The following is a 22,356-nucleotide window of genomic DNA, read 5'->3' as shown; positions in this document are numbered from 1 at the left end:
GTGCGACTTGTCGTTTTGGGGCCTAAGTGGTGCCCCTGCCCTCCGATAAATTCCGGCCCAAAGCTTCGGATAACATTCCGATATCCAGGGCCTCAACACTCTCTACCCTAGGCGCCATTTAATTATTTCGCGGTCACCCCAGCCTCCCACCCAATCTCGCACGAACCCTCACTGCCCTACCCTACCCTACCCTACCCTACCCTACCCTACTTAATGGGCCGGGAAATCTTTTTTAATTATACATACATATGTACATCTGATCCTTTTCATTTTTACAACTTTATTAGGTACTCTTTGTTAAGCGTTTCTGTTATCCAAACAAGCTAATCTTGCATTTACATAACGATTTTGCAAAATCCCCTAATTCTGACCTAAAAACAACAATGGATTTAATTACCTTTGTTAAGTGATTAAATTTCGATATTTTCGTACATAAAGCAGGATACAAGCCTTGTATTGTATTATTTGAAATTTGTTATCAAATTTTTTTTTTTGCCAGTTTTTATAAATATATTTTTATTTATTTAATAGCAAATTGCTAATTATGTAACAAAATAACAAATTAAAATTATTAACTATAACATAATATAAAGAACATTGCATTTTAACTTATATAATTACATCTTCCACATATGTAGGTATCCATTAGCACCCTTTAAGAAAGCACCAATGTTATTGTTATTCTACACCTCTAATGTTTACAGTAATGTATAAGGGCAATATACCTATACATATATTTGAGCACTTCTGTGGAAAACACTTCCTGCAGTTCTTACTTTATTAGCTCCGCCCAAAATTAATTTATTCCTATTACTAGTTTTATGATTATGCATCTGTGTCTCTATTCCTAACTATATAATTATTAAAATATCTAGCTAATAGATTGTTATCAATTGTTATTGTTACATATATACAAATTTAAAGTGCTCAATTTAAGACTATTTCTAATATCCAACCATATCAATTCATATCAACCATATCAACATACTCCTAACATTCTTACGTTTCCTCACATTAAAATTGCACGCATTGCCCTATTCTGCACTTTCTGTAGCTTATCAATACTCAATCCATTGAATAGACTCAGCACTGTGGCTCAATATATGTATAAATTTTGAGGCCGTACAAAACAATTATATATTATTATTTTACTTTTTATGCTTAATAAATTTCTTAACCTACAAAGTAGCACTTTTAAATTTATTTTTACAATCCAAATATATGCCTAAATACTTAATACTACTTCTACCAATCTTCCATCCATAATCACATCACTCATAACGCTTTCATTCACATCATCTTAGTCGTACTTAAGATCACTTTCAGTATATTCTCGCATAACCAGTCACTAACGCACTGTAATTACTTACATAAAATATCACTCATGACTTCCACTGATGTATGCAAGTCATGAGTGATATTAACCTACAATATAAACGATCATATTATCCGCAAACATATGAATTTTAGATACATCAAATACTTTCATTAAATCGTTAATATATAAAATAAACAGCAGAAGTCCTAATTTGGACCCCAGTGGTACAATCACATTTTTAGAAACTTTTTCATTATTTTTTTCATTTTTTCATCTATTATTATTCAGATAACATTCAAAGGAAATTAAATTGCGAATAAAATATTATCTCTTTTTTCACTTCTTCACCGAGCAAATCTCGATATTCCCTATATTATACAATATTAACTCGTTTAATAATATACGTATTATATGTATGATTCCCTATAGAGTTAAGCTCTATAACATGTACATATATCGTTATTATTGTGGAAAATGTTCTCGGAAAAATAAGCATTGAGAAGGAAATCGACACCAGGTGTGACGTTGACCGTTTTCCAGTTTTTCCACGACGGGCTTCCGAATACATCTCGTCGAAGGAGAGCTTTGAAAGTTGAAAGTTTGATTGATATACAAGCGCATGAAAAGCCCTTTCATATACACATACATTGTGTACATGTACGTACATATACACGTACGTGTGTGTGTGTGTGTGTGTGTGATATTGAAAACGAAATAAAGTGAAAAGTTTTCCCGGAAAGAATTCGACGCATCAATTACGACGAAAAGAATCGATCGAGAATCACTTACATATATGTATGTACATATTTATGTATGTATGTATGTATGTATATGACTACAAAACACACTACATACATACATATGGAGTTTAGGTGTCGACACCGACTCCGTATCAAAAGGGTTTTTGAGCCGGTCATATTATATTTTATTCATATGGTCATTTCATATGCACCGACTCCACTCTTTCCAGAAGAGGTTCACTCTTTTTCCTATATTCGCATGTTTATTTATGACACCTTAGAATAGTGATATAAATATAATATTCATACGTATGCTTGTACATATGTACCAAACACATTAATGTGTATGAATGTATGTAGTATGTGACATATGTACATACATACATCTATTCATACTCATGTCACGAACTGGTTAACAGAATAGTGGTGTTTGAAACATTGAAACACTCTTTTTTCGTTTCTTCTTCTTCTGCCTGTTTGAGTGATGATTCAAGATGCACTTAAGCGCAGAAATTACCAACTTTCACCGTTCGAAACTTTTTTCAATTTCCCGCGTCCATATCTCAGAAATTTTCCCCGTCCGTTATCCATTCATCCCCTCGTCCTACATTTTCAGGCCTTTTCTCGTAAATTCCCACTACGTAATCGCCCGTAACTTCTCATAAAAACTAACACCCTCGACCTGCATAAATGTTGCCGTACTTCTTCATACAAAAATATATTACACTTAGACCTACCTGAATATCTTCAATCATTTTTATCTATTACACACACACGTACATTCATTTTCCTATTACGACAATTTATTATTTAGTAAGTCAATTTTAAAGTCTTAGTTTTATGTTACATTTTAAGGCCATCACGGGTGTATGCATTTTTTTATAGAAACAATGCACAATAGAAAACCACTCTTTATCATTGGATTAATTGTGTAAACAGAGACCAAGAGAACGTCAAAGATGACTGTGATCTGTTCAACTGTCAACTACAATTTCTAAAGACGATATCCGTGCTATGCAAACTATTAAATATTTTTAATATAGGACGGCAAGGGAGAATTCTAAACGCTTTTATATACATTTTTATCGCCATAATTGCAATTCGTTGATAAAATAATTGGTCAATATTTTTTAGATAAGTATAAGATAGCTAACAATGGCCCGTTTTTATACCATACACATAGAGTGTGAGTTCTTTGATAACAATATAAGCTATAACTTTTTTGCACACGAGACCTTTTCAGAACGGAAAAGCTTTTTGTTGGCGTGAAAATCTCTCCCTATTTCTGTCGTGCTTAAAAAAATCCCTTAATGAATAATGGATACCGTGGAGTAAGGAGTGCTTTTTCGTGGCCATACGTGGCTTCCAAAAAATATGCATATTATTCAATTGAAAAAGTATGAGGATGAATGAATTTCAGTACAAGTATGAGGAGACGAATTTCGACGATGCGATATTACAGAAACGAAATGAAAAACGATGCTTAGAGCGGAAAACAATCAATCATACCTGAACGATGTTCCTGTTATTATTATATAATATGTATGTACAATGTGCATAAAAGTATATTTTCGCTGAAAAATTTAATACAACGTTGATTAATGATATTTAAGCGCGAGCAAACAGATAGCGAAATTTGTTCGCTTTCCGTTTCCGCTTCGAGATGTATCCTTTTCGGATTTCGCTCGGTGATAAGGTGGGATGGAAAATTTTTAATATGAAAACTCGCAATTTCCAAATTTCCTTCACTGAGAGTGAAGGAACCTTTTAAATATGATATTTCATTCTTTCGGCCGGCGATGAAAATTAATTGTCGTAACTAAATTGCGGATGTTTTCCGGTCATCCTATCGATTCGGTTATCCCATCGATTTCTGACGCAATTTAATATTTAATTTGGTTTATATTCAGTTCTCACAAACGCGTTTATTAAAACAGACAAGACAGTTCGTTTTTCACTCTCTCCACACCGAAATTGCATTAATTGTATTTCAAGCATGTGACAAAATAAAGTAACTATTTCTAGAATAACCTACATACTGCATATCATGAGATTTTTCTGTTTCCAGTTCATATTAATTTTAATCAGACCTTTTATTACGTTATTTCCCACATTTGTTTAAGAAAGTGAATATGAAGGTACCTATAATACAAGAACTCAAATAAAATGATACTAAATATAATCTATTTAAATAGTTTTTTACTTGTTATATTTTTACTTAAGTTGTGTTATAAGGTCAATTTTAAAATTAAAATGAATTTAATAATCATACAAAATAGCACAAATATTCTATCATTCGATACTCTCTCAAATTTTCTTTTCGCAAAAAGAAGATTTTCCTTTGTTCCAAATAAAATTATACGATAAGAAAATCTCTTCGTTTACAATGTTTGGATTTCCATTGATTTTCTTTTGATTGCCGCAAACAAAACGTGACTAGTAAGTTATTATGTTTATAAAGATGTTTTGAGAGCTCTCAAATCGTCCAAATTATAAGAAAACGTATTCTTCTATCATCTTATATAATTTTGCCGATAAAACTCCTAAAAACATAACATAACAATAATGAAATAAATTGAGATGGTATGTATGTACATACATACATATGCATCGTATTGAATTTCAGTACAAACACACATTCAAAGATTTACATAACTTATCGACGAAATCCCATATCGACATTCGAAAACGTATGATACATTCATTCATATGTACATATATTGATGGAATCACACAGCTTCATGATGGATATACATACATATGTACGGTGGGAATCTCAAGTAAGAATACAAATCAAGTCGTAGATATGACTAAAAATACATATGGATGTGCATATAATACATACGAAAATCATTATAAATCATGGTTTTCACAATTTTAAATGTAGTGCAAATTTTCATATTATGTTTTTACGGATTCCCCCATCATACAAAACGTCTTTTCCAACTTTAATTTTGCCCTTTCTACATATGTACATACATGTACAACTTGAAGATTATTATTATTTTTATCATTATTATTATAATTACAGTTATTGCCGTCCATTTATTTGTGCCAAGCTTTTTCAAATTTACTTTTCTTGCTTCTACATAAGAGATGTGCATGTTTTTTTTATATTAAAACATGACGTTTTGAAGTTATTTAAATATTATTAAACTTTACAATGTGTAATCTCCAACATTTATAACAAATTAAATATATTCATATGCTCATATATATGTACGTGGCACTAAGATTATTAGAATATATGTAAGTAGTTGATCATTAACTAATATATTATAATTATATTACCAAATTCCTAATAACCATCAATGAGTGAAGAAGAAATTATGTCAATGACATTGAATGTTTTCGGCCAGTAATTGTAATTAATAATAAAACAGACAAACAATCTGTCAATTATATGTAAATAATTACATATCGATTGGTCTGTATTTTAAATTCCACGACCAGTACTTATGTATTACAAATCTAATGAAATGGCCAGTATATTTTGACATTGCCAGTTGTAATTTGACATATGAAATTCTATTATATTATTAAGTATTATTATTATGCAAGATGAAATGATTAAGGCAACTGATCCGTCATAAAATGGAAATTTCGATGAATTGAATAAATATATTCACTGACAAATATTTTTATTTGTGTGGGTTTCAAAACTTAATTTGAATATTTTATTTTTGCAGTATATTGGCTCTATGGAAGTTCCGAGACCAACAAGCAGAGTGGAAATTGTAGCCGCTATGAGGAGTGTTCGGGTGAGACATTACTATGCATTTTCTTTACAAAATAAATAAATAATTACATATAATAACATGTTCATAAAAGTTATGACTTGTTTCTGTTGTACATCCACTCAATTCGTACAACAGATTCAATTTTCAATCGGTAACTGAATATAAATTACGTTTCATCGCCTTCGAACGATTTCCAGCAAAAAGAAAAGTCAAAAGTCTTATTCGGAAGACTTTTGTATATTTATTTTTTATTCGACGTAGAGTTTAATTCATTCGATCCCGTTTATTATTGGATTTTCTGTGCTAGTGGTCTTTGCGTTACAAAATGCGGCTCTCAAACGTCAAATAAACATTATAAATATAAAACAAACCATGTTTGTACATTTGTACATACATATTATATTTAAAAAATATACTATATGTATATGCATATGCATGTTAAAATGATTTTTGATTTTCGGTGAAAATCTAGTACAGCTTTTTCTTGTATGGATATAAAATATAATTCGAAACCCTAAAGGGGTGCAATTTTGTGTTGAATTCCTTTATTGTTGAGTTGAATTTATGTATACAGAAACTTTTAATTATTAACTCTTATTCTATGTACGTAGTAGAATTAGTCGATAGTTATTTATAATTAAGTGAAATAATAGATATATCCGACAGTAATGAAGAAGAAATAAAGATGGAGCGCATTTGGACGAATGAATGTAGTTTTTAAATAAAAAAATGCCACTTTGCTTGAAAAAAAGATCTTCGATCAATGTGTTTGTCAATTATGACGTATGAATGCGAAGCTAGAACTCGAAGAAGTATAGAAAGTTGTATGCTTGGCATAACGAGGAAAGACAGGGAACGGAATACGTGGGTGAGAAGTATGACAAGGCTAGTGGATATAATGGATAGACTGAAGAGACTGAAATGACAATGGACAGGCCAAGTGGCTAGAATAATGGACGAAAGGTGGAAAAAAGAAGCGCTAGAATGGTACCCGAGAAAATACAAAGGGGTAAAAGGAAAATGGGCAGACGAAATTAGGAAAATGTATAGGGAGATGGATGAGAGTTGCGCAAAACGGTGACAAGTGGAAGCGTGTTGGAGAGGCCTTCATCCAGAAGTAGATGGTGAATGGCTGTAGATGATGATGAAGATGATCTTTCTATGTAGGTACATCCTTAAAAAAGTGAACATGATGTGTATCATACAAAATCCAAAAATAAAATAAATTACTTTCAGCAAAATAAAACGTATCAATATGTACATACATATATATATAAGCATGTATTTTTTATGAAAATTCAAGGCACAATAATTAATTACAAATTTGGAAAAGTTTGACGTGGGAAAATTTTCCGGCACGTCGATGCACGTCCGGCACTAGAACCGTTGGTGGAAAATTGCCCGTGAAATTACGTTTCCCCGGGTGGGAAAATTGTTTCCCGAATCATTATTATTCACGTCGCGTTTTAAACACTACGGACAATTGTGCGGCTTTGCCAAAGATTATCAGTTATGTACATACATACATTTGGCTATTGCCAAACTATGCAACATCAACATTTTTAATGACTATTTGTTATTGGTATTGTTCCATTGTGCAATTATTAATCTAGATTCGACGAGCGATTTCTAAATTTCAAAAAATACTGGCTTAATATAATATTATACTAAAGGAAAACGCATCAAACATATATAAAATATTACTATTTACTGGAAGTTTTTATGTGAAGCATGATGTTAATTTCCTTCCCGTATTTAATAAGAGATTATTGTATGAAAGCCGAGGCTAGCTGGAAGTGGTAATTTTCTCTCAAATAATGAAGTTGTTCATAAACATGATACAAATGTATGATCATATTTCATTAAGATAATATGTTAGTCGTAAAATTTTCCTGTTTCGTTTCGAATTGCGTTTGAATGATTACTTTTGGGATCGATTCCGTGTTTGCCTTCAGGCGATAAGTCAAACGGTTTGATAAATCTAATTTGTATAATATTTATGATCCGAATCCTCGATTTATTTCCAGTGTGACAAAAAGTATACAGCGTGTGTACATAACATAATAAGTATGTATTATAATAATAAGTTAATTCACAAAATCGAGTCAAATACAGATCTGCCTTAAAACTGGGAACCGACTGTTAGTAAACAATAAATTATTCGTCATTCTCGTTCCATTTACACTGAGCAACAAAAAATCACGTTTTTGAGTTACCAGAGCGGAGACTAGCCAATCTTTACTAATTTTGACCCAATGAATTCGAATATGATATTTATTTTTGTTGGTGGGTGATCGTTTACGAGATATGAGCGTTTAAAAAAATGCGCGATTTTTACAGTTTTTTGGCTTTTGCGGTCTTTAACTCAAAATTTAGGATTGTTACGCTCAAAGTGAGTATTGGAATCAATAGTCAGATATTTTTCCTAATAATTGTTATATTTCATTGCTTTAAAATACTTCTAATTAATTGTCTAGCGAATTTTAAAAGTCAAAAATATATTTTTTTTACGGATTTTTTTTCCGTGCTATTTTTCATTTATTTGGCAAATTTTTTATTTCACCACGTTTATAAGGATTGGTTGGTTTTCTATCTCGATATTTTTTTTTTATCTAAACGTACTAACTCAAGCGGTAATTGCAATTTAAATGCTTTCATTGTGTATATGGTTGTAGCGCGTAATATTTGGGTGCAAGCGAGATGGCATGTAGTCCGACTGCTGTACTCTGTGAGGTGGTATTGTATTGTTTATGTATAGGTAAGTAGGTAGTTTTTACCTATAATCAGTGGCGTAGCGTAAATTCCAGGTGCCTCACCGCAAAATATTTTAAGCCCGCCCCCCCCCTCCCATATATTCATATTATTTCCTTACAGCAATATAATAATTCATACCTTTTTTACGTAGAAAAACATTTTTAGTAGTAATAGCCAGTAATTAAATTGCAGCCGTACCGAGTTAATAGGTGGATCAGATATTGCAGTTGCACATGTAATTGCACTCGGGGGTTGAACCGAAGCCCCAAAAGCAAAGCTATGGACAAAGCTCGCCTAATGCAAATTTGGGCTCCATTTTCCAGCACCGGAAAATTGAAAATCAATTTTCCATTCATTCGACACTATAGATTTGCTGTTTGATATATAGCGGCTGATGTGAAAAGGCGATTTATTTTTCACTTAAATGCATAGAAAATAGTAAAAATGCACAATGCTCGAAAAAATCCTTTGTGTTTTATTTGGTTAAAATAACAAAAAAATAAAACAGTTTAAAATAGTAGAACTCTCATTGGCAAACACGACTGTTTTGTTAAAATTTATAATAACAATCATTGCTAATCGATTTTGTGACATAGTTGTAATACAGTCGATCTTCTTTTTTTTACTAGGTTTATTTTCTTTTAAGCACGAACGTAATTCAAGCACCCGATTGCGAATTTCTAATCATAGACTGAGCACTGATAACATCAGCGTTTTTTGATTCAAGGAGCTTTGAAACAAAGTTGGGAGGTCGAAGAATTTTTCAAGAAGCACGAGTAAGAGAATAAATTCGAAACTTTCCATTTTCTTTTTTAGTCACTTTGCTTCTGATTGTTCTTTTTTTTTAGTTTTTAAAATTATTTCTGTAAGAAATTTTAAAACATCTGTACATATACATATATGTATGTACCTATGTATATATCGAAGTGCATTAATAGTCTAATCTGGACGACCAACAAGCAGTGCACAATCTTTTTGAAGTAACTGATGGTGAATTTTCCTTAAAACTTCCCACCTGTTAATGTAGATAGCGAAAAATGTATAAATTTGTAAATTTTATTGTTTTCCACGCCTCATATAATTTTGTTTTATTGTTTTACCACTTACATATATACACAAGAATAAGAGAGAATTCTCAGCTATATGTAAGAGAGGTAATTAAAATAAGAGAGGTTTTTAAAAAGTGAAAAAATCAGTGAAAAAGGGGCACCTCTTTCATCAAAATCAAAAACAAAATATAGGAAAAGTCAAAATTTCTATTTAGATTTTGTTTATATATTTTAAACATAAATCAAATATGGGAAAGATGCCTAAAAATGTACATACAATGTATTATAATAATATGTAATACATGGAGGTACCATTTCCAGTCGACACAAAAATTAACAACATATAAACAGTGCAGTAACTGTTTGAATTACATATTTCAATAAAAATACAGTATTTTTGGTATTCAAATTGGTTCTCATCATAATTTATGTATTTATAATACGTACATATGTTTTCATATAGTGTATAGATAAATTTTCCTTCCTAGATTGTCGATTAGATTGAACTGAATTTTTGTGCAGTATAAAACGGGTACAATAAAATCAAAAATCATATTTTTAAATGTAATTTTTCCAACTTACAACCTAGTATTTTGATTCGGGTGGTCCAATATTCGTCGAATATTTTTCCAAAACTGCGCTGTGTATTAAATTGTACAATTTTTAGAATTCATAATCGAAAGAATAATTTTGTATTGAATTTTAAATAAACATAATTCATTTGTGAGGTGTCAACATTTTACGACAATTGTGTTCAGACACTCGCTACATAGATGTCGTAAGGCAACACCACTCAACACACACAATACTTTTAATAATTGTATCAATATCATTAGTGGAGACAGGAGACAATTCACTAATTCTATTTAAAAATTTTCATTTTCATTTCATTTTAGAATTCAATTTATTCAATTTTTTCTTTTAAATATCACTTAATTAAAAAATAAAGATCAATCTCAATACTCAGTAGCACAGTTTATGAAATATATACATATTTCATATAAATATATATGTGCAATTTAAAGCTAACATAATACATAGAAAATAATAATATGAAATGACATTTATCAGAAAACAGTAATATAAAAATAGTGTATACATATGTATAATTATTTAATTATACAAATGATAATATTTATGTACATTCATATTGTATTTACAAATAATAAAATGGAAAAAGAACTATGTAGGCTTAACTATTTAACATAGGTGCTGTTTTACAGCTACCAAAAATTAATCATTAATTGAACTAAAACAACTCCTCCATACCAAAAACATTTAGTTTACAACTCAACTTATCAACTCTCACTAACCTCTAGTGCTACAGTTGTGTAAAAAATGTAATATTATATTTAGGTGATATGTTTTCATCTAATTTATGTTATTTTAAACATATTATTATAGTATCACTGACATTTATTCAATTGAATTCATGTATAAATATGATATTTACATGTACATATGTATATTTGATTTTTAAATGCTTTTTATTATGACTAAATTATGTTCAAAATACATTTTATATCTATTTTGATAGCTACTGATCTACTGATCATTTTCTATTTTACAATTTTTATTTAATTTTGTTAGTAATCATATTAATATATTATTCTAATGTTAATATGTATAGCGTAATAGGAAAAAGAGCTCAAAAACCTATTTACAATTCTTATAAATACTCATAAAACATATAATACATAATATTAATAAAAGACTCTCTAAAGTCGATGACCTAAAGCAGATTGTGTGTTAAGTAATCTGTGTGTTATACCTGAAGGGTATAGACATTTTGTTGTAATCTTGTAATCACCGAGACTCTTGACAAGTGTGTTAGTATGGTTATTAGTGATTCTCTCATAGAATCTACGGGTTGGGCAGTTAGTAATGTCTGTATATAAGACACTCCTTGTGGCACTATTCTGTGTTTTTTTTAACCTATCTTTAATTGACATATTCATTAAGCTTAAAACAGACCAAAATTGCACAAGAGTCGTACAATTGCACTTGTATATTATGATTTTTTATTCCTTGACAGATTTTTTCTTAACATACAGAGTATTACTTTCTTGTCTACTTCTTTTACTGTAAATAATTCAACATGTAATTTTATTTTATTTGACTAATTCTATTGTTTTAAATCTCGAATACATGTATCTTTAAACCGACGTTATAAATTTGTGTATCTAGAATTAACTATCATAGCATTAGTTTTATGAATAATTACTTTTAGATGTATTTTTACTAAAGCCTTGTTCCAAAGGCTTAAAGTTCCAAATTTAATATATTTGTTGTTTTTATTTTTACATTAGTGTCATTAACTATATACATACACATTAATGTATTACTAGTATTTTACATTTATTAACTTCTTTGACTTTGTCATTTATATATATATATATATATATATATATATATATATATATATATATATATATATATATATATATATATATATATATATATATGTATATGAATGTAATACAAATAACAACAGTCCCAATTTTGATCCAGGGATATACAAAATATATGTATGTTGTACTTTAAACTTCTTGTGGCCTGCCGTGTATGTATACATACTTAATTTATTTAATAAGAAGTCTCTACATAATCTCGAAAGCTCTTTCAAAGATATGATAGACAATATATGTATATGATATTTGTACTAATATCCAAAGAATCCAGTCAATTTGATATTACAGATCATTATATTTACTAATTGTGTGGCTGTCTCTATTGAATATTTTCCCCCGTAAGCAGATTGCTCTTCACAAATACAATTGTTTCTATTTACATTTGCCTTTAATATGTACAATGTGTATCAAAATACTATTTTATGATTTCGTCAATAATATTGTAGAGATGACAACGATGTAAAGAATCTTTAATAAATATTCGATTAAAAGCAGGGCTGAGGAGAAGGGCCCTCCCGGGGTAAATTTCTAGGGCCCGGACTACTTCGAGGGGCCTGTTTCAGGATGTCCGACTGACCGATATTGATATTTTATATTATTCTACATAGAAATACATGTATGTATTTATTTAATGCTAAATGTATATTATTTTCCGATACACACATACATAATTTGTATCCATGTGAAATCATAAAATTAATTTAAAAAAACATATAGGTATCATTTTTCTAATAGTTCTGATAGAATATTCCGCATATTAAAAATGTATCAATAAGATCTTTTTTTTAAGTTTGTCATAGGGTCTGGAATAGTTTTTGCCAAAGCCCGGGAATCCTCTCGGCGACCCTGATTAAAAGTACATAATCAATGAAAATATGTAAATGTTAGTTCGATCAGATTTTAACTTTTCTCGATTTAAATTCTGAAAAATTCCTTAATATTTAAATTATGTGATTTTTAATCATCCTGGAACTTAGAAATTCGAACGCTCCAAATTAATTCCTACTGTGAATTTACACATATGTACATACAATCGATTTCTTTGTTAGCAAAATATATCATGAAATAAATGAATGATCGTCGCCGAAAATAGTTTTCAATCAAACAATATCAACATGAAAGTGGATGAGACGAGACTGAATTTGAATTGAATTCCGGTCGAATTCCCCAAACGGCCCACAAACCACCAACTGTTGAACTTCAACTGTCCGTTTTAAGCCGCGTGTTTGTCCTTCGCCAACAATTAATAAACACACCTATGTACTAAAATCAAACTACATGTATATGTATTTGATTTTGATTTTTAAATGCTTTTCATTATTACTAAATTATGTTCACAATACATCTTATGTATGTATATCTATTTTAATAGCTACTGATCTACTGATCATTTTCTATTTTACAATTTTAATTTCATTTTGTTAGTAATCATAGTATTATATTATTGTAATGTTAATGTACAGCATAATAGGAAAAAGAGCTTTTAAAAACCTATTTACAATTCTTATAAATGCTAATAATACATCTCATACATAATATTAATTAAATATGTACTCTTTAAAGTTGATGATCTAAAGCAGATTGTGTTCAGGTAATCTGTGTTTATACCTGAAGGGTATAGACATTTTGTTATATATGTATGTACATATGTATGTATCAGTGGCGTGCCGTTTTAAAGACATTTTTATGTAAACTAAATTTTTATGTACGGCAACTCGGTCGCATTCCGGTAGAGTTCTCAGAACCCGCAGCGGCAGCGTGGGACTGACTTCCGTGGCACATCTAGCACGTGACCATAACAATAGGTAAACAAACCAGACGTCGAAGATGTCCTGAGAGACCTGTCCGTTATAAGGCGGTTCTTAGGCGATATCAAGACATTCTGGACGGAGCACCAGCAGTGCGTGTATCTCCTTAATCACCAATAAATGCTGTAAAACGACTTTGGCCTTTTACTTGGATCTTCCACCCACCCCTACGCAACAATATAATAGATTTCACCGTAGTCCATATCACCTAGAACAATAAAAAGTCTGGATAATTGGGATTTATTTTCAATATTATTTTTGTAAAGTTATATATTATTTATTTTATGTTGATATACATATGTATGTACATATAATATTAAATTTAATCACTCGAAAATATTTTAGTTTCACATCATCAGCGTATGTAGAGAGTATATTGTGGGTAGATTGTAGATGGGAAGGAAAGTGCGTTGTCATAGTCTGGTCGCCGGCTCGCGAACCAATATTGCTAATATTGAGCATAGAGCAGGGGGACTTAATCTTTGGTCCCCGAGTGGTGTTTTCATCAGTGGCATGCGGTGAAATTATCTCTATTTTTGACATACAGCCTTGTTTAATGTGCGCGCGCAGGATACGGGAGGAAAAGCCTGTTCCTCTTGTTCCTGTTTTATCCTGCTCGCGCAAATTAAGTGAGGATGTACCACGGGGGGAGAGATACTTTTACCGCACGCCACTGATGAAATATATATATATATATATATATATATATATATATATATATATATATAGCCAGCAGCATAGCTCGGACGTTAAGCTTCTGCTTACCGTCAAGAAGGTGCCGGGTTCTATCCCTGAATGAAAATGAATTTTTCAGAGTATGCTGTTGGTCAGACCTGGATTTGTGACTCCATGTTGATCGTTTCCTATCAGAGTTTGCCAATTTTCTCTGATTTCATTGTTGGAATGGTTCCCGGAAAAAAAAAATTGGCTAAAAATCCTTCCTACCTACTATGTCACCACTATTTGAAATTTGATGGATGTACAATAAAAATTTATGTACAATTCATAGATGTCTCGTTAATTTGCGAGTTTTTTCAGTGTCTCGCAATTCAACGACTTATAATAAAAAAATGCTGCATTTGTATTTGTAATTGGCCAGGAAGGCGCATTGGGATTTACCTGTAAGGCCTTCCTGGTATATATGTAAAAATAAAATAAATAAAATATATATATATATATATATATATATATATATATATATATATATATATATATATATATATATATATATATATATATATATATATATATATATATATGTATACTAACCGTGTTTCATATGTATGCATGATAAACGAATATTTTCGACTTTTTCACGGTCACCCAAATACTATATACATATGTAATTACACTTGCAAAACAAATTTCATGTAATACAATCGTTTTTATATGGTGGTAAAATTTAGCGCAATGTACGCTAAGTATGAATAGTACGCGAGTCAAAAAAGGTTATAAGCCGCGCTTATTTACAATATGTAAAATGAACTACCTTTTCGTCTCATATATTTATATTGTAGCCCTCATTATAATCCCAAATCATGCCTAGTATTGAATTTATTTTGAATGTTGTTTCAGTACGAATTCAAAGCAGAGGGGGTCAAAAAGAAAAAGGTCATCATACAAATATCCGTGGACGGAGTTCGGGTTACGCTCAAGCGAAAGAAAAGAGTAAGTTAAACATTACATATTACTTATTTACCCATGTATATGGAAACTGTAAATATGATTTTTTTTTTATAATTTAGTTTATATTAATTAAATAATTGATTATTCGGCACCAACACGAAAAATGTTTTTACATTTATTTAAAAATAATTTTTACATTTATCTGGTGCCACCCCTGAAATGTTATTTAGAATGCCGACGATCGCCATGACACTTTTAAAAACTGTCAAACTACGATGTTAATCGAATAATATGTTACTTAAGAGGGCTGGACAGCAGCGCCTTGTCCATACAAACGTACTATACTTCTCCCTTCCTCAATTATGGCACTAGAGAAATTATTTTTTAATATGCTATGGATATCCACCATTGGGGTGCATCTATCGTTTTATTTTTTTGATTAATTATTTTTTATATGAGCTAGGAGCCGCCAAACATCTATAAAATCGCCTCTTTTTTACACCCACGAAACGAGTCCAGCGTGCTTATTTAACGGTCGATTTAAAAAAAATACGCCGATAGATGCACAGAAAGTATCTTTCTCATACCGATGATGAAATTTTTTTAAAAATTGGTCCAGCTTTGGATGAGAAAATAGTAGAATACGAAACCTCGATTTTGTCAATTTAAAATACGTTTTATCTGGTCGAAGCGCAACTGTCGCATTCACTCAATATATATATATTGATATATATTGTCGCATTCACTCAATATATACATACACTCAATATATATATCGAAGAAAGGAACGGTAACAAAATTAAGGTTTCAGGTGTACAGCCCTCTTAAATGATCAATTTACTTATAAAAATGTATCCCATGTTGTTTATTTGTGTGTTTTCATGAATGCGTCGTGCAATTTTTAACAATGCACATGCCCATTGCACTTAAGAGAGCAGCGCCTTGTCCAGCGCCTTGTCCATACAAACGTATTACACTTCTCTCTTCCTCAATTATGGCACTAGAGTTGAATTATCCACCATTGGCATGCATCTGTGCTTTTATTTTTTTGATTAGTTATTTTTTATAGGAACTAGGAGCCGCCAAACGTCTATAAAATCGTCTCTTTTTTACACCGACGAAAAGAGTCCAGCGTGCTTATTTAACGGTCGATTTAAAAAAAAATACGCACTTAGTTGCATAGAAAATATCTTTCTCATATCGATGATGAAATTTTGTTTAAATTGGTCCAGTTTCAGATAAGAAAATTGGAGAATACGAAACCTCGATTTTGTCGATTTAATATACGTATTATCTGGTCGAAGCGCAACTGTCGCACTCACTTAATAGTTAATATATATATCGAAGAAAGGAACGGCAACAAAATTAAGGTTTCGGGTGTACAGCCCTCTTAAGGGCCCAGAGAAGTTTTTATCGGTACATACATATGTATGTACGTCGACCACCAAGCATCAAATACGACTGATGCTAAAATTATTTAGGATTGTCTGTGGACAATCGTCACTTGACAACAATATAACGGCTAAAGCCACTTCTATTATTATACATAACATTTCTCTGATTGAAAACGTTAAATTTTTGCCTTGAAATCGAATGAAAAACAAGTGATTTTGTATTAAATATAACATTTATTATTATATGTAATACAGACATTATGTATATGTACATATTATGCTAATCTTTTCCAGAGAAAATTCCTAAAATTTCAAGACCTAGACAGTGATCCTCTGCAACTGATGCATCATCCAATCTACAGGATATTCTACGTGTCGCACGACAGCAGCGATTTGAAAATATTCTCATACATCACCAGAGACAACATCAGCAGCGTTTTTAACTGCAACGTCTTCAAAACCAACAAAAAGGTGAGTTAAATTATCGAAAAAAAGCACACACACACACACACACAAACACACGAAGCAAACAGGAGATTCGTTTTCCGTAGCCGTTCGCAATTCAATTTTAGCTTTTAAGACCCCTTATTGAAGATCAACACATCTGTTGAATCGTTTTCCGCTCGTACAAACAAGCCTTTGACGCGAATCGATTCAGCCGATAGTGACGGGGCAATTGGCCCGAAAAGTGCTTCTTCTTCCTTTTCTTCTTCTTCTTCCACTTCTATAAAATGCTTTCTTCGCGTGAATAAAAAACAACGGTCAAAAGGAAAATGTTACTATGTATAGGTATATACATATATAGGTACATACGTAAATAAAAAAAAAATAAGAAGTTGTCGCCTGTAACACGTCAGACGCATAGCGCTCATCGAAAACATTCGCCAAAATCATCATCATTTATGTATTTGTTTGTATACTAGACTCTCGAATATTTAAATGGGGAACTTTTCTCTTCTTACTGAAGAATCGACTGACTCAAGTTTATACGTGATTGACCATACGATAGATCATCGGCTCCCAATCCGTGTATTTACAATCATAAAAATAGAAATATTTTTTATATATGTAATTAATAGACCTTAAAATTAAAATTAATTAATAAATCTTAATTAATCATAGTCGGCGTCAATATGTACAGTCGATGATCCAAAATCTGGCAAGCGATACGTTTTCTTCTGATCCGGCATGTATTTTGAAGTGCATTTTTAAATTTACCGCGTTAGCGCTCCAATACTTAAATAACATTTCGGGGTGCTGTATTTTTTTCTTGTAAAATTCCTTGTGGCTTCTACATAATTGAACTCTTCCAATACTTCCTACAATATTTGCATCGATCTGAAATGCACCCCGTTTAATAATAATAATAAATGTGTGATTATGTACATAATTCTGATAATTATTATAGATAAATAATATACTCGTATGTACATACATATAATATGCGTATCGTTGCACAATCACTATAGGTGTCATATTTATGCATGTGAATTGTAAAGGTGTGTAAAAAATGCAACAGTTCACATTTTCATGTTTCGTGGGAGCGTATTCGATATGTTCAACGCTGATTATATAAAAAAATAAATATGAAACTTCTTTATAAAAAAGTTTAATATCAATAAGCAATATATGTACGTATGTACATGTAATATTAGCTTATTGTTGCACACTCACCAGATGTCATATTTAAGTAAATGTAATCATTTGTTAGTAAAAAAAAATTGTTTAACAATTTTCATTTAAAAAAATTTTAAATTGAATTTTTTTATTCAAACTTGGTTTTTTGTCAGTCAAATTCCAAACATATTAGATATATATTCCATGAAGAGCTTACGTCGAACTATATCATAGACATATTTGTGAAAATAAATCGAGTAAATATACCTTTCTCGACAATAACCATCAGACTTGGCAAAAGTACCATAAAGTACAAAATACCCTTACGATAGCTGCAGCTATCGTTGCAGCTTATATTCTCTACCTATGTACATATGTGTTATATATTGTAAATGTAATCCAATAAAAAGTGTGTGTGTGTGTGTGTGTGTGTGTGTGTGTGTGTGTGTGTAAAAATGCAACTGCTGTCAATTTCATGGTAGTGCAATGCTGAAAATGTAAAAAATTAAATATGAAACTTCTTTATAAAAAAGTTTAACATGCACATAGTATGTACATATGTAGATTTATTGTATGGATGAAAATCGGGAAATATGGCGGGAGAAATAAAATTCAATGCTACATCAAAAATTCAATGCTACTTTTTATTAAGGATCATAGAAGCAGTACATACATAGGTGAGTGCATACAGATTATACATTGTATAAAAAAGAGAAGGTGCAAAAAATTAATATAGACGATTGATATCATGATCAGTTGCGGCCCCTTGATTGATTGAGCTCATCAAACACAGCCCATCCGATATTTTTGAAGTCTTCGGAGATAAGAAGTTTTTCGGCCCATGGCGCTTTCCATATATTAGAATTTCCTTTGATTTTTTCGACGACCACCGCAAAGATAGTGGCGAGATCAAGATGTTTCTTGCATTGATAGCTCATGAGATAGCTTTGGCTTATCATCTTGGCCCAAGGATAAGTCAGCTCTGCGGCGTCCTCGTTGTCTTGATAGTCGGCCATGTATTTGGCCACGGCATCCCAGGAATCGACCGTCCAGTTGAACTGGGTCAACTCTCTCACCTCCCTCCAAGTGCATCCGAAATGATCGGTGATATTGCGAAGCAGCGAGATGATCCCCATCCCCTTGAAAGCGATATCTTCCATGAACGTCCTCAGTAGAATTATTCTCGTTTTGTCATCTCGTGTTGTCAGAGAACAGCAATGGTTGACCAGCTTGCGCAACATTTTGGTGTCGCGCGAATGAAAAAAGCACATGTTGACAAACTTCAAACATCCAGAGCAAGGAGTCAAATAACAGGACTTTATCCTGGGGCATTCTGTCAAATCCCGCATCATTATTTTGTAAGCGCGACTTTGAAAGCTGTGTGCCAATTGCTGTGTGTTGACACCGAAAGACCTGAGCAGAGTGAGAGCCAGGAATCCGCACAGCTTGCGAATCTTCCATTCGTCGCGTGTTTGAGCTTCACAAACGGGAGTCTTCAGGATAGAAGCCGCAAAGTCTCTGAGACGTCTCATGGCAGCGTTTACATTGACGGCGAGTCCGGTGTGGTCCACTGATCCTTCCTCCGGATGGATTGGTTCATCCTCCGAATCCTCACCAAAGAAGGCACCTTCATTATAAAAATCCGCAGGCCAAAAAGTTTTGTCGGTGGCGTCGTCTTGGAGATGTGGGAAGGTGGCGATGGCGCCGAACACCACATTTGATAAACTTTTACATTCGGAGAAGATCCCTTGCATCCACAGATTTAAAAAGTGCACCCAAGCGTTCCGTTGCACCGGACGGGTGAGACATTCGAGTGGGAAATATAAATCAGCGCATGATTCTTTTAAAACTTTATCGGACCACAGGTGGGGTGAGTATTTTTCACGCTCAATGAAAATGCGGTGGTTGTCCACCTTACTTAATGGTTTCACGAGATCAGCAGTAGCAGTAGCAGGAGCAGCAGCAGCAGCGGCAACACCAGCAGCTGCAGCAGCAGCAGCAGCAGCAGCAGCAGCGGCAGCGGCGGCAGCAGCGGCAGCAGCGGCTGCAGCAGCAGCAGCAGCGGCGGCAGCAGCTGCAGCAGCAACAGTAGCAGTAGCAGCGGTTGATGTTTCACTCATCGCAGTTGATTTGATTGAAGAGTTGAAGTGGTCGTTGTAGTCACTATCTAATGGCACACACCTACAGCTACAGCTAAGGCTACGACTACTCGCCGACGACTGACCGACTGACCGAGTGTCAGTCGTCGCGCATTTCGCCGTATGCGCATTTTTGCATCGCACTGCACATTGTGTGGCACGGCGCGAAAATGCACGAACGCATCGCATCGCATCGGCACTATACTCCTACTATACACCTGTGGTACGCGATGGCGGACATGCAGGAATGAATGATTTACAACCATAAAAATATATTTTTTTTGTATATAATCAATAAACATTATCTTAATTAATCATAGTCGATGTCAATATGTACGGTCGATGATCGAAAATCTGGCGATCGATAAGTTTTCCTCGGATCCGGCTTGGATTTTGGAGTGCATTTTTAAATTTGCCGCGTTAGCGCTCCAATAAATAAATAACTTGAATTTGACACTTGAAAACAGCTCCATAACGATCTTTAATGTTGAAAATATTATTAGAAAATTAGATTTTTGGAATATATGTATCGAAAATGATCAAACTGAAGTATTTGAAACTGTACATAATTTCTAATCTGAAAACAAGATTCGTATGTCTCGGGATATATGCGAAAAAATAATTGAACATTTAATACAGCTGAAATCGTCTTTTACGCAGTGCTACCCCAAACCTTAAGAGGCAAACAATTGGATTTCAAACCCCTTTGATAATGAAAATTTTCGGACAGCTACGTAATTATTAATCAAGGAAATGGAGAACTTGTTTGAACTTTCAAATTATAGCATTTTAAAACTGAATTCAAAACAAATAAGATTATTCATTTTTGGCTAGGTATTAGTGAAGAATATGAACAGCTTTCTGGCATAGCGCCTAAATTTCTGTCGCCGTTTACTACCACTGAACTGGTTGAGAGAGCTTTCTCCTCATATCTACATATGTATATATATATATATATATATATATATATATATATATATATATATATATATTTCTATCTGTCTGTCTCGAATACTCTCCTAAACCACTGAACCGATTACGATGGAACTTTCAGGATTTTCACGGGATCGGAAACGGGAACGAGTGTCATTACAACGCAATAATTTCAAATGTATACGCTGCCTGCGTTTTTCCAACAAATGGGAACCCTAGATAAGATCAGACAATGGCGAATTCAGCTCTATTTATCAAAAATCTGTTTTTTTTATTTTCATATCTAGGAAAGGTGAGTGAAGAAGACGCGCGGAATGTATTTTAGGCGGTTGAATTTTGAGTGCAGTACGAATGAGTGCAGGTTTTATTTATCCACACTCATGGAAATAAAAATAATTATATGAAGGTGAACAACCGAGATATGAACTTTTTGAAAATACATTTTTTATTGTTTTCTGAATCATTAAAAGCGTGAAAAATACACATTTTCAATAAAAAATTACACCTTTTATAATTAATTAGCTCTTTGTTTAATCATTACATTAAATATGACAAAAGATAAAAATAGCAAATTATAAAAAGATAGCATACAGAATTTTCTAATAAGCAGCAACTTTAAATAGTCAAAAGCTATTTACGATCTTCTAATGGTTCACGATAGACCGAGTTATTTGTGTGTGCTTTTAATTGAAAGCAAGGTAACACAACACAATTATCATATAATATTTAGATTTTTAGGATTATTGACGACTTTTAAAGTATCACCTTTGACTTTCTGAATAATAAATTTGCAATATTCAATCTATCAAATATCATTCTAAATAATAA

The 22,356-nt window shown here is 32.2% G+C and overlaps 1 protein-coding gene across 3 annotated transcripts in view; it reads left to right on the top strand.

The window, feature by feature from the left end:
• LOC143922430 (uncharacterized) overlaps positions 1 to 22,356 on the top strand; it is a 351,132-nt gene that overhangs the window by 307,107 nt on the left and 21,669 nt on the right. For all 3 annotated transcript variants that reach the window (XM_077445659.1, XM_077445658.1, XM_077445657.1), the window contains exons 3-5: positions 5,748 to 5,819; positions 15,396 to 15,488; positions 17,135 to 17,311. In XM_077445659.1, the coding sequence (XP_077301785.1) occupies positions 5,748 to 5,819; positions 15,396 to 15,488; positions 17,135 to 17,311 (342 nt within the window). The remainder of the gene's footprint in view (positions 1 to 5,747; positions 5,820 to 15,395; positions 15,489 to 17,134; positions 17,312 to 22,356) is intronic.

Source organism: Arctopsyche grandis, chromosome 2 (assembly GCF_051622035.1).
Source record: "Arctopsyche grandis isolate Sample6627 chromosome 2, ASM5162203v2, whole genome shotgun sequence".
Lineage (NCBI taxonomy): Eukaryota > Metazoa > Arthropoda > Insecta > Trichoptera > Hydropsychidae > Arctopsyche > Arctopsyche grandis.
This window is presented reverse-complemented; position numbering and strand designations above follow the sequence as displayed.